A 14998-nucleotide genomic window follows, 5' to 3' on the forward strand; every position below is an offset into this window, starting at 1 on the left:
TCTAGACAGGTTCGCTGGAAGCGCCGCACTGCTTCTCTCCCTTGCAGTATCCAATAACGACGTCTGATCTCCGCGAAGACTCCCTCTGCCCCGGCGTGATGCACATCCTCGTCGTATTTCTTTATGATCAGCTCTGTGACCTTGTGTCGGCTGTTTAAGACTATCGGGTACTTGACGTCATCCGGTAAGTCTGGAGCTCTCCGCAGACGACCACCCACTCTGATGAGACCATGGGCGTCGCTCTCGGGGGCTAGGTGGAGCAGTCTGCTGTCTGATGGGGCGGGCTTTGCTCCCTGTAGACCAGGGGTGGCCAACCCGCGGCTCGCGAGCCGCATGCGGCTCTTTGCCCGTCAATGTGCGGCTCTTCCATCCATAAAAAAAAAAAAAAAAAAACATATTCTTTTTTTTTTTTTTTTTACTTTTCTTTTTATTTTTACTTTTTAATTTTTTTTGTCACTCATTCCATAAGGACGTAGAATAAACATTTACAATTTTTTTTCAAATGGTCCATTTGCATGTTCTTGGTATCTGAATCTAGGGACATATATGGATCAGTGTCAGAAATAGTGTGTCTGTTACTAGGCTTGAGTAAATTGTAATGAACCAAAGGAGAATATCAATTCTATTTAAAAAAAAAATTATCTTTGACTGTAAATAACACCATGCTAAAATTGACCAGACCTGAAAAATCTAAGCAAATGAATAACGGGAAGATGATTAAACAGAAGGTTTTGTAGATACAGTACTGAATTCTGCCATCTTTTTTATAATGTAAATTTCTCCACCATTTTTCATCATATTGCAACACCGTTTTTTGCAAGACGTTCACAGAAAGGTAGAGAAACTAACTGCGTTCTGTTTTATGGCAATAACGTTCAGGTTTGTGGGAGATAATCCCAAAAAATAAGAGAAATTAAAAAGTAAATCCAGAAGTCAGATGATTGACAGGGGCTGGTGTGAGCTGGGTAGGGTAGTTTTTCGAAATTTGAAAGCCCTGAGTCTCTTCCTTCAAAAGACTACACTCACTTTTGGCTGTGCCACTTCCTCCTGTCAATATGCGCCGGTTTCCGACTCAATGCCCTGAGATTTCTATAATCTTATATTTCACTAATAACAGTTCAAATAATTGGTAAAGAAACATAATGCTGAAAATATACACTTTTACTGTATATCTCTGGCTTATGAGGTTAACCCTGTGAGGCCCAAATTAAAAAGAAATTAGCAACTTCAGAGGCCAGAGGGTGGGACATATAAACACATTTACTATCAAATAGCATTGTGAGGCTGAACAACAGGACCAATTGACTATACATGTGCTTAAAGGGGAACTATCTTATAAATGGCTTTTTTCAGTGTTTACCATTGTTTCTTAGCTATGTGGACTTATATTAATAGGATATATGTCTCTAATTCTCATATTGGCGAATTCTTCCAATTCTCCTCTCACAATATTCACCCTCACTGAACTGAGTCATCTGAAAATGTGCATATCTGTGATGTCAGAGATTTCTCAGCTGCATAATAATGTGGCAGTTGATGTGGCAGTTGGCACCAGGCCACACAGTGGTTGGAGCCCAGCCTCAAAACGGCTTAAGATCTTAAGGTAGAAAAATGCGGTTTTTAGTACTTGATTAGAAATACAAAACAATGCATTTTTTTTGAAAAAAACCTAGGTGTTCCATAGACTCACAGGAATTGTGTAAAAGTGCCCAAATAGTGAAAGAAATAGTAAAATAGTTCCCCTTTAACATTTTTTAAATAAACATTATTTTTTTAAATGGCTAAAAGTGATTTTGTAATTTTGCAACCGTGGGTCTCACAGGGTACTTTTAACCCTGTGAGGCCCAAATAAAAAAGACATTAGCAACTTCAGAGGCCAGAGGGTGAGACCTATAAACACATGAAGGGTGCCGTGACTGAAAAAAAAGGTTGAGAAACGCTGGTATATGGTGTGGCTCTTTGTGGTACCACAGTCATTTTTTTGTGGCTCTTAGTCTCTGACTGGTTGGCCACCCCTGCTGTAGACAGTCTAGCTCATCGGGGAACGAGTCTCTCTGGGCTCGTTGTAGTAGAAGAAGTTCCGCTTCTTCGTAGTCAGCTGCAGTAATGTCAGTAGTGAGCTGAACCTCTGGGTGGTGCCACAGGAATGTCTTTAGCTGCGCACTCTCTAGGGTGAGGCAATCGTCTATGTCGGGGTCTGTGGAGACGAGTGTGTTCAATCCACAGAACATAGATTTCTTGTTTTCTGCCTCCTCTTTACTCGCTTCCCGTGGGGTGGGTGTAGGCCACTCTTCTTCCGGGAGCTTGAGGAACTCTGGCCCGTCACTGTATAGGTTGTGACGGGTGAGGTCATCCAGGGACATTCCCCGGGTGATGACGTCAGCTGGGTTGTGTTTTGTGTCCACATACCTCCAGCTTGCTACTTCTGTTAAATCTTGAATCTCTGTGACTCTGACTCCCACGAAGACCTTGTATCTGCACGAATCAGACCGGATCCATGTGAGTACTGTCGTGGAGTCTGACCACAAGATTGTTCTTTGCACCGGAATGGTGAGTTCACGTTGGATTAACGTGGCGAGTTGCGCTCCTGCTAGGGCTGCGCAGAGCTCTAGACGCGGGATAGATTGTTGCTTTAGTGGGGCTATTCTTGAGCGAGCCAGGATGAAGGCAGTATGTATTTCTCCTCCCTCCTCTCGGGCACGCAAGTAGGCCACCGAACCGTAGGCTACTTCGGAGGCGTCGCTGAAGACGTGCAGGTCCATCTGGCACGTCTCCGGCCTCACTGTGGGTGGGAAGTAGCTGCGGCGTATGTTAACACCGGGTAGTGAGCTGAGTTCCGTCTCCCACTCTCTCCATGTGGATGCAAGGTGTTCGGGTATGGGGTCGTCCCAGCCCTGGTCCTTGTCCCATAACGCTCTTACAATCATCTTTGCCCTGGTGGTGTAAGGTAGAATACATCCCAACGGGTCATATTGTCTGGCGAGTGTTCTGTATACACTCCGTCTGGTGGTCGGTAGTGCAGTCGACCTTCCCTGCTCCTTGGTCAGGGGTGTGTGTTTATAATGGAGCGAGTCTGTTTTGAAGCGCCAGACTAGTCCTAATGTCATTTCTTGGGCTTCTCCTGGGATGGTCGCCATCCAGGTCTCGCTGCTTGCTGCCTTGTCCTCGGGGGAGAGGCTGCGCAATACTTGCGGGTCGCTGCTGGCCCACTGCCTGAGATCAAAGCCGCCTTTGATCAGGGAGGCGCGGAGCTTGAGTAGAAGGGCCTCGGCTTCTTCTGGCGTCGAGACGTTTTGCAGACAGTTGTCCACGTAGAAACTATTTTCTACACTTTTTCGGACCTCTTCATCAGCTGCTGGGTCCTCTGCGACGTGTTTTTGCAGTGCAAACGTAGCACAGCATGGGCTGCATGTGGTTCCGAAAGGGAGGACTTCCCATTGATAGATGGCTGGTTGCTCATCCCCGATCCTCTCTCTCCATAGGAACCGCAGCAGGGGCTTGTCCTCTGGGGAGAGGCTGCGCAATACTGGGGGGTCGCTGCTGGCCCGCTGCCGGAGATCAAAGCCGTCTTTGATCAGGGAGGCGCAGAGCAGCGCACGACGTCGCCAGTCAATTTTCTTTATGTGTCCCGCTGTGATTCGCTTGTTAATCTCAGCGCGGTACACAGTCTCCTGAGCGGGGTCTCTGGCTAGGCGCCGCTCTGTGTTCAATAGATACCGCTCCGTCGCTTCTTTTGGGGCGTGGAAGGTGGGCATACCCTCTCGCCTCAGGAGTGGAGTTGCGTATCTCATCACTCCGTTGACTTTGACTCTCTTTGTCCCTTGCTCGAGGAGTGCTATGGCGTAAATGTCTTCCTTGGAACGAATGTCTTTCTTTTCGTTCTTAAAGGGCATTGTCTCTAGTGTCCATAGCCTCTCGACATGCTGTAGGAGGGTGGTGTCTTCTTCTGTCACTCTGGAGTGGAGGCAGTTAGTGGCTGCTGTTCGGTTGAGAGACTTAGCAAGGGGGCCTTGTAATGTCCATCCTAGGCGGGTCTCGACTGCTGCAGGACAGCCTCTGGGCCCTGTGTGGACCCGGTCTATCGGGACTATGAGGTCTGCATGGTCGGAGCCTATCAGCAGGGTCGGGGTGGCACCGTCTATGAGCGGGATAGGTAGTTGACGCAGGTGCACATATTTATCCATCAGCTTGGCGATGGGGTAGGTGTACTGCGACAGGCCTATTTCTTGGCTGGTGAAAGCATTAGTAATCCTATACCGTCTCTCTGGCTGCCCGCTTGCTGCGATAGTGAAGGAGACATTCTCGCCCTTTATCGTCTTTAGATCTCTTCTTATTGTCCGAATCGTCATCTGGTTTTCGCTCCCCCGCAGCCCCAGCTGGGCCGCAGAGGATGCGAGGAGAAGGGTCTTCTCTGACCCGTCGTCAAGGACGGCGTAAGTGTCCATGACCTTGTCTTGGTAACTCAGTGTTACGCGGACCACCTTTAAGAGCACTCGGGCGCCCCCGCTGCTGGCGGGGTCAATGTACATAACACTTGCCTTTGTGCTGCTTGAGGGTGCGGGCTTTCTTCTGTTACTGTCGTGTAGGACATCTAGGTGGGCTCCGTCACACCGGCTACACCTCTTCTTTAAGCGGCAGTCGGCTGCCATGTGACTGCGCGCACATCGGTAACAGCGTCGGTTGGACTTTATCCATTGACCCACCTCGTCGGCGGTCATCTTCTTGAATGTGTCACATTGTGACAACCAGTGTTCTTTCTCGCAGTACGGGCACACCATCTTCCACTTCTCTTTCATCGAGGGGGTACTGTGGTTCTTGCTGCTCGGTACTGGTTCTGATTGGTGCATGACGGTCACCAATCTTCGGCCATCGTTTGCTCTCCTAGGTCCCTCTCTGGAGCTTGGAGTGCTCCGCATGAACGTATCCAACCGTAGGCTGTTGACTTCTCTCGCCAGGAAGTCGGCTAGGTCTAGGAGGGATGGCTCGGGACCGTTAGGATCACGGTGGTCTCTTTGCCGCCTGAAGCGCTCTTGTCGGGCGGGAGCTTCTCTAAAATCCTCTCGGCATTAGAGTTCGCGTACAGTTCGTGCATACCCTTTTCTCTTTGCGCCCCCAGCATCCCTACCAGGGATTGTACCTTGATAGACAGGTCATCTAGTGAGCGATTGTCTGTGGCTGGGGGTAGGCGGTCAATATGCCTTATCTCTTGTATTACGTAATCCCATATACGTCCATATCTTTGGTCGAGTGCTGCTAGAGCCGCTGTGTATGGGGTAGTAGAGGTGGCATAGGCCAGCGCTATATTGTGCGCTCGGGGCACCTTGAGGTGCTTCAGTAGGATAGCATACTTGTACGGTTCGTCAGTTACATCGGACATCATTGTCTCTAAGCACATTCGTAACTCGGTGTACTGTGCTCTGTTCTCGTGGGTGAAGTCCGGAAACGTCGGTGTGCCAATGTATGATGCCATGGATGGCTGGCACATCGGTGAGCGTTGGAAGAGAGGCCTCCTAGGCGAGTCTCCTCTTACGCCTCTTGGTGGGCTGGTACCTGCTGGGTACCATGGCCCGCGTATCCAGGTGCTATTCCTCGGGGCTGGTCGTGCGTCAAGCTCACCCGTGAATTGAGTCGGGGGTCTGTAGCGCAGGGGGTGGAGCCTGGGCTGTACTGGACCTCCTGGTCCTGTGGAGTTCTGTGCTGCTGTCGGGCTTGACTCTCCTCCTCTCCCTCTTCTTCTTGCTCTGGCAGGTCCTCTAGATCCTGTAGTCGTCTATTTAGCCTCTCCGCGGTGTAGACCGTTTCTTCCTTGTAGCTGGTCCTCGCGTGGACCGGTCGGGGAAGGAGTTCGGAGGGGGGTATAGGCTCTCTCTGGTGGTCGGGCTCAGGGTCGCTTGATCGGGTAGGGGAGGGTGCCCTTGACCCGTGTCTTGACGAGGCCCTGGAACCCCGTGCGGAGGGAGGGGGTGTCGCCCTGGCGATCAGCTGCTCCATTATCTGCGCTTGTAATCGGTCGCGCTCGGCTTCGCGCTTGGTGAGAGCGATGTCGCGCTCTGCTTCTCTTTGGGCACCGGCAGCGGCGCGCTGGGCTTCGGCGGCGGCGCGCTCTGCTTCTCTTTGGGCACCGGCAGCGGCGCGCTCTGCTTCTCTTTGGGCACCGGCAGCGGCGCGCTGGGCTTCGGCGGCGGCGCGCTCTGCTTCGGCGGCGGCGCGCTCTGCTTGGCCCGGTCTCTTACCATATTCTCTTCCGTCTGAAGGCGTCTAATCTCTAGACGTATACGATCTTCGTCGCTCCGTTGCTGCGCTTGAAGGCGTTCTCTTTCCATGGAAGAATGTTCGCGCTCGCTAAGCATCTGTGCTTGGAGTCGATCGCGCTCTGCTTGGAGTCTATCGCGCTCTGTAGAGGCTGCTAGGCTGGCGAGGAATGCCTGTGCCAGCATCTTGTCCGCCCCGCTGGGGGAAGACGCTGGTTGAGGTGATCCGCTCCTGGCAGTACTCGTTGGAGATCTGCTCTCCTGTGGCGAGTCCTGGAGATCCATCTCCGGGGTCTCTTCTTCTTGTAGCGGGTAGAGTTCCATCCCTGGAGAGCCGTCTTTATCCTGGAGCTCTCCGGGGACTACTTCTTCGGTCTTGGCGGGGGGTAAAGTCGTGTCAGGTCCCTCCTGGTCCCTACCGTGAGCTTGGTCAGTTACATTAGAACCCACTAGGGCCTCTATTGGCGGGGTAACCTGGGCGATAGGGTCGGACATAATTTTACTATCTACTTTTTCCGCGTTTACCGTCTGTAGAAGGCTAGGTAGTATATTGGCAACGTAATCCTCTAAGTACTGAGGTGTCTGCCGTCTACGCTGCGGGCGATCTACTTTAGGAGAACCGTTTTGTGGAGTGTTCATCATAGGCCATGTCAATATTAATACCGCTATATTAATATTACACTAGTTACCATCCGGCTCGAAGGACCAATTGTAACTGAGGGGTACAATTCCCTGACTGTATTGATAAGTATGGTATCATTAAACCACTACCGCTTTATGTACTTTAATTACTGGCCATACAGTACACAATATATGAATATGATGAACACTTCCCACAATGAAATCGGTTCCAGTCAAAGGTATTAATCAAGTATTTAATGGAGCAAAAGGTACATAGGATACTTTACATTATTCTTTGAATGCACTTGTAAGGCAAATCAATAATGAATGTCCATTCTCTGGTTACGCAGGAGGTAATTATACAACCTGAATCTTAGGGAATTATATCTATGGTGCACTAGTGATATAGCGGGAGATACTGGAAGGGGTTCCCACTGGTTGTAAGCCAGCAGGGGGGGTAGAAGATCTGTCGGTAGTAGGACGTCTGGTCAACGATGACTAGGGAGACTTCAGGTACAGAAGCCGGTGCAGTAGCCTCTTGATCCACAGACGAATACAGCTTGGTTCTCTTGTAGACTGTAGCTCCACAGGGAAGAAAGCTAGTCGACCTCAGGCTCTCTGGGCGCCGACTCGACTTGACTCCTCTCGGGGTAAATCCAACACGTGCAGCGTTGGCTGGTTCTCCGCTCCATAAATCACAGGACCAAAGCAAATATATTCCAGCCGCAAAGGGCTATGTAGTCGTCGGGTAGATTAATCCAGTGTACATGTCCATACGGTTCTCGCCTAGGTCTCCTCGGGTGAAAGCGCCATGTGGTCGGCCCAGCCTGGATAAGAACTCTAGCTAATACGAGAAAGGCGTTGGAGATGCTGGTCACTGTAGAATTCTAACCGCACGATACACTATACACAAATAGACTATTAAAGACTCAATAGAAATATGTCGCACTCGACGGTATAGCGCCAAACTCTGACAATTCAGTTACTAATTCGCATGCGGTCTCGATGCTCTATTCTGAGGCCAAACAGGCCATACTTCACCGCACGTTGTATCGTGGGTGAGGCTTCAACTTATCGGTAACATACTAAATGGACGAAGGGTACGGAGGTAAGGGGGTAAGGGGCTTCTACAGTCACCTGCGCCGTATTTATACGCACGGTGAACAAACTAGTTCCAATCTCATTTCTGTCGCGTATCCCTGGGCAAGGGCGGGCATGTCCAGACACATCTTGACGGTGACTTTGAACCTGGCTCCGGAGGCCGGTCCCTGGCGCCGGTGGACCACTGTCCAATAGGAGAATGGAATATTATGGTCTGGGCTAAAGGGATATTCCGTGTATATGTACAAGGAATATACAGGGGATATCAAACGATATACAAGTACTATGCAATATATATCAATAAATAAATATATATATTCGGTTTAATCTGATCCTTTGTAACAGTGAGCGTATGTTGAGTGACTGTATAGTGACTGTATGTAGAGTGACTGTATGTAGTGACTGTAGTGTGACTGTATGTAGAGTGACTGTATAGTGAGTGTATGTAGTGACTGTAGTGTGACTGTATAGTGACTGTATGCAGTGACTGTATAGTGAGTGTATGTAGTGACTGTAGTGTGACTGTATAGTGACTGTATGCAGTGACTGTATAGTGACCGTATGTAGAGTGACTGTATAGTGACTGTATGTAGAGTGACTGTATAGTGAGTGTATGTAGAGTGACTATATAGTGACTGTATGTAGAGTGACTGTATCACTCTACCACTTGGGCGGTATCATTTTTTTCACACCGTCATATCTTCATGACATAATACCCCGGTGTACGGTATATGACGGTATGACTTCCATTTTCATCAGCGGGGGGGGGGGGGGGGGGGGGCAACCCGTGTTACCAAGTAAACAAATCATCGTTAGCTCTCAGGATGGTAGTCAGAAGCCTGCACCGTTAGCGTTAGCATCTAGCCTAGCCATGGCAGACTATTTGATTCCTTAAGGGCTCGAAATTGCCTGGGTTTTGGTCATATGCTCCCGAAATGCTCCCGTTGTTTGGCTACTTCTATGTGCAGTGAAAACTACTCGAATGCTTTATAACCTAGTCATTGATTTAGTTCAGGGTAATCTAAGATTAGCCGGAGAGCTAACGCTAGTTAACGTGAGCTAACGCTAGTTAATCAAGCTCACAGAGAGAGATAAACAGCTGACAGCACAGGACGGTACAAATACAATAAAAAGGCGGGTGGGGGCTGTTGTGTAAACCTTGTACTCTTTAGTTCACATATAATAAGAGACTGATTATTTGCTTGCTCCACTAGTGCACAACAACACAAACCAACTCTAGTTACCACAACGCTTTACGGTATTTTCACAGCACTGTCGCAACATTACCGTAAAACGTGAACACTGTTGTGACCCACTCGCTCCACTAGTGAGGACTGGTCTCGCCCTCTGCTGGCGCGTGTGTGCACTACACTCAAAACTCCGTTTCACTGTAATAGAAACTGAAGCGCATCTGTGATTTTGACGGTGACGGATGGTATTGATTTTCAATACCGTCGGGATTTCTAAATACCCTGGTATATCGTAATACCATCATACCGCCCAAGCCTACTATATAGCTTGATAAAATGTGCCATTTACTCCAATTCCAATACATTTATACAACAAAAGGTTTCTATTTATAAAACCAAAAGCTTTCTGAAAATCTATATAACAAACAAAAGTATGCAGAATCAGACCCTGTTTGCATCTTTTTAAATATGATCAATGCATTTTGTTCCTCAACCAACACATTTGTTGAAGAAAGGTTGTCACCTCCAGGGTCTGAGGCCCCACTTGTATTGGGAATGGTTTCAATCGTATTGATTATTATAGATTTCTGACATTGAAATCTATAAAAAAGACTATTAGCAGGTTTCTGACAAAATAAAAGCAATGCATTAAGTGCAGACATAGAATAAAAGATGAATCCCCCATCAGCCTGTGTCGTGGATGGAAAAAGGGAAAACCTTTTTGTATTGTCATTGGTCTGGCACTTTACATGTAGGCCACTAGAGGGCATACAATCAATTCTACAGTCACATAAATCTGCCAATGCAGTGAATGCACCAATCGCTGGACATTACGAGGGATTTTCCAGTCGACAGAAGGTTTTTATCATTAGTCACTCTGGAAATCGGGATCGATATCCTGTCGGTGGGGAATACGACTTAACCTTTATTCATCCAGAGAAGATTTGCTAGTCACATGTTTGCTCTTTGTTAGCCACTGAAGCAGCTGGATGTTTTAAGTGCCTTGCTCATATCTATAGCAGTTGTAGAGGAAAGAGGGGCAGAGAGCATCACCTATTAATTTAGGAACATTTAAGAGAAGCAGAGAGAATTAAACAAATATTTACAATGACTCATGATGGTGAATACGCTTATATAGTCATACGAAGACGGAATGGAAACGGAAGTAAACTAGTCTTACAATAATATGTGTGAATCTGAAACTACGTTACTTCCCATTTCCATACAGTATTTGTATGACTATGTAACCTTCTTCACCCGAATCACAACAACACTACAATACTTCCTCTTTCTACCATCAACCGAGGCAGAACACTACAGTCTATTCATGTTCGACGGTTATTTTAGGACATAATTGCTGGTTCATTATCTGCTCCAGGGCTCAGTGATGCCTACATGGATACAGTAAGATCACAGCCTATTCATAGACGTGTTTTATTATCAGTCTTGTTGGTATAGCCCCAACATTTGGACTCTAGATGGCTTTGCATTTGGACGTGTCCTGAAGAGCCTCAAAGACTATATCATTACTCACTCATGTGTCGTACCCCTCGTTTTGGTGGCAGTGTCCAAATGGTTGCTCTGTGGTTACTCAAACTTGCCGTCAGGGTCCTACTACTTTGTTTACATTTTGCACAATATGAACATTTGCGGCACACAGCCAGGTAAGGCTGTCCCCGAAGCCTGTTTTTGGGATTCGAACTTCGTCAGGGTTTTTCAAACGAACGTTCGAACATTCGATTTTAATTAAAAAAAACATGTAAAATTAAAAAAAAAAATTAAATATAAATATTTTTTAATATCCTCAAACTAAATCCTCAATTTGAATAAAGTGATTAATCTGATTAAATGAGTCTCTTTTTTATTAAATCAACTTTCTTTAATGAATATAAATAATATTATTAAAAAAAAATTGAATTCGAATTTTGATTTATAATTTAAATGTTAACGTAACGAACGAGTTTGGGAATTTCCAGTTAACTCTTTCTGCGCCAAAAACGAGAATTCTCGTGTTTCAAATCCAACCGTTGAGCGCCAAAAACGAGTTCTCGTTTTTAGATCCTTTTAAAAAATATATATTTTCCCATTCTCAACACTCGCGCGGACCTGCCTGTGTCTCCCTGCCACTGCTGCCTATGTTATAATTGCAATGACGATCGAATCCCGACAGGTGGCAGTATCGCCTACCTTTTGAACTGGGTCTCTCAGTTGTCTTTTAGTACTGAGGTACCTCCTGCTGCAGGAATCCCTTCCCCCTCAAAGTGAATCAGCACACAGCTATCTGTCGGAGATCTGCTTGCCTGAAACCTATTGATTCCCGTATTATAGCCAGACCCAATGCACATGAGTAATGGCGATCGCGATGAATCTACATGGATTATTCATTTTGGAGTACCTTCTGACTAAGGTAAGGTCTATTTTACCGAACCTAAAACATGCTTTTGTATTGCTCACAGCGTCTTATTTTACCAGACCTAAAACATGCTTTTGGTAACGATTGCATCTTTGTGAAAACGACCCCCCCCCCCCCTTGATGATTTTGTGAAGAAACATCTATATATGGTATATAACTTTGATTTGGAAATAATATAGGTTTCAGGCGAGCATGCCGAACGATTTGCGCATATGCATATAACACGTCATATCAATCTCACTATCTAGAAAACGAGACTGGATTATTTTGAAACGGGGTAATGTTTAGCATGGAATAGCGCAAAAACAAAGGTATGTAGAAATGAACTGGTTTGTCAATGTTGGACTATAAATGGTGCCTGTCAAATGAGCCATATGATTGTCTTCATAGCTATAATATAGAATATACGATGGGTCCGCAAACATTGTGAAAATTGTGAATAACGCTGGCGCCAGGCAGTACAGATGGAAAAACAAGTTAATATCCCTTCCTACCTTCCAGTTAAAATGTAGATTTTTTTTTGTTATTATTTGTTATATTTTTCTACGCAGGCTTACATCATTTGCATGTCTTTGGTAAAAACTTTGCAAACTCTTACCTCATCATACATGAACTGCAGGGTGAGTGCAGACTTGCCCACTCCTCCACTGCCCACCATGATCACTTTGTGCAGGGCCAGGGAACTCTGGTTCTTACTCTTACTGGCAGCCATCGCTGGACTATGTCTTTCTAACCCACACATACACACACGCACACTCCTTCCCTGCACCCAAACGCCACCTGTGGATGACAAAAGAAAACAAAGAACAAAACGGTCAATGGCAACAGTGGAAGAATAGAAGCTACACAGTGTCATAGTAAAGTATACACTCTATAGGTGCGAAGCATTCACGCGATTAAACTGGTCATACACAAGATGACACGCTTATGACATCACCAGCGGCAGAGTGGATAACCGTGAGTGAGTGACTGTGAGTGAATCCATCAGCGACGTGCAAAGAATATGCAGAGCTCAAGAGCTCTGAAATGAATGGAAATGGACGTAAATTAAGTCAAAATTAAGCTAATTTGTTTGAGCAAGAACTTTGCAATGATCTGTGTCTTATCCCTGCCATATATAGACAGAATATGAATGTAGTGGCAAGTGGGGACAGATGGCACTTGTTGCATTATTGGACTTACAGGGCTGTACGCTAAGCTTTTTCACTAGGGGCACACTTGCCCCTAAATGAGAAATTTAGGGGCAAAAAATATTTTTTAGGGGCAAATTTTTAAATAACAATTTTACCATTATTAAAAAAAATATGTTCCTGCCTCATTACTGTGGTCCTTTTATTTAACATTTAAGTGCGTTTGTTTTCAGGTTTGTATCTTTTATAATGAACCAACCGAGAAAGTGTGTAAATCACTAATAGAACAAAAACAACAAACTGTGTGTGTGTGTGCGCGCTTGTGTAGTGCTCCTTGAATGAGATCACCACAACACACACACCATTGCATTAATCAGGAGGACAAGAAACTCTGCATACATTTGTTTCACAATGAAAAGTGCTTTAGAAATCAAATGAATTATTATTGTAAATAACCCCATGAAAGGTTTATTATTTGTATGGGTAATTACCTGCTTCATATTTGTGATGTTACTGGTTTCAGTGTGTGCCTAAAGTGATCAATGTGTTGGGCCGTTTATAGAGATCTATGCCAATTAATGTTTATGTACGCATATGTATGTATGCCCGAGGACTTGACATGGACCACACACATTAACAGTGTGGTGAAGAAGGCACGACAACGCCTCTACTTCCTCAGGCGCCTAAGGAAGTTCCAAGTCAGCCAGAAGATCCTTAAGAACTTCTACTCATGTACAATAGAGAGCATCTTGACCGGCAACATCACCTCCTGGTTTGGGAATAGCACTGCACAAGACCGAAGCAGACTACAAAGAGTGACACGTTCAGCCGAACGCACAATTGGAGGGGGGCTCCCCACCCTCCAGAACATTTACTACAAGCGTTGCAAGGGCAAGGCTAAGAGAATCATTAAAGACTCCAGTCACCCGAACAACTGCCTCTTTGAACTGCTGCGGTCAGGCAAGCGATACCGGAGTCTCAAGGCGAGCACAGAAAGACTCAGAAGTAGCTTCTATCCCCAGGCCATCAGGCTGCTAAACGAACAATGAATGAACACTACACAACAACAACCACCAAACGCACATAGCACACACATCCACACGCACACACTCACTTTAAACAAACACACTGTAGCACCCACTCCACACACTTTATAGCACACACCCACTTTAAACAAACACACTGTAGCACCCACTCCCCACACTTTATATTTATGGATGATGAAGGATTGCACTACAACTCGTACACCTTACTGTAAATTGTACCTAAAATTGTACCTCATCCCATTTCTGCTTTGCACTAGATAGTACTGTACATTAGTACACTGCATAGTATTGTGTATTGTATATTATATGGTAACTCAGAACATTGTACATATGTCTATACCGAACACTGTGACCTCATTTTCTTCTTCTAAATTCATGCTATATTATGTTATTATGTTATTTGATACTATCTTGTCTAGCACAGTCTCTGGAGCGTAACAGTAAGAAGTAGGGATGTCCGATATTATCGGCCGACCGATATTATCGGCCGATATCGGCAGTAAAATGTGATATCGGAAAATATCGGTATCGGTTTAAAAACAAAAAAAAACAATAACAATATTTGTTATATATATATCCAGTGAAATTATTAGTTACCTGAAATTATTCAGTTTTTTGGACGGGGAAATCCTGCATATATCGGTATCGGTTGATATCGGTTGATATCGGTATCGGAAATTAAGAGTTGGACAATATCGGAATATCGGTATCGGTAAAAAAGCCAATATCGAGCATCCCTAGTAAGAAGCATTTTGTATGAAAGTATTCTGTACTTCTGTATGACAACTATTAAAGAACTTGAACTTGAACTTGTATATCCGGGACTTTTTTTTAGTAAGAATTGAGAGGTATTTGTATATGTGACCTTTATTTTGAAAACCGTGTTGCGACGCAACCTTATTTACATTTGCGCTTTTGACAGTGAAATGTTCAGTCCAACTTAGCTCGAAGGAAAGACTAATCAAAAAGGTTTAATTGACCCGTATGAGGCTCTTACGGTAGGACTTTGATTGTTTATAGAAGTGGAATGTAATACTATGCTAAACGAGAAATAAACAGTGATTTTACCAGCAGTAAAGTTGCAAGCCACTTTCATTTCATATACGGGGACACCGTGACAATTATTAGTATTATCTTATTTGCATATTGTCTCATTATTAGATAGATAGATAGGTTGATATTTTATAAATTTAAGTAGACAGTATTTCACGTCCTAATAGTGGGCTACTACTACTCACCAAATCGA

The 14998-nt window shown here is 45.5% G+C and overlaps 1 protein-coding gene across 2 annotated transcripts in view; it reads right to left on the minus strand.

Moving 5' to 3' along the window:
* Positions 1-14998, minus strand: part of LOC311229322 (ras-related protein Ral-B) — a 121752-nt gene that overhangs the window by 24141 nt on the left and 82613 nt on the right. For both annotated transcript variants that reach the window (XM_084315398.1, XM_084315399.1), the window contains exon 2: positions 12175-12356. In XM_084315398.1, the coding sequence (XP_084171524.1) occupies positions 12175-12318 (144 nt within the window). In that variant the 5' untranslated portion in view covers positions 12319-12356. The remainder of the gene's footprint in view (positions 1-12174; positions 12357-14998) is intronic.

Source organism: Notolepis coatsorum (genome assembly GCF_963971535.1).
Source record: "Notolepis coatsorum genome assembly, chromosome: 5".
Taxonomy (NCBI): Eukaryota; Metazoa; Chordata; class Actinopteri; order Aulopiformes; family Paralepididae; genus Notolepis; species Notolepis coatsorum.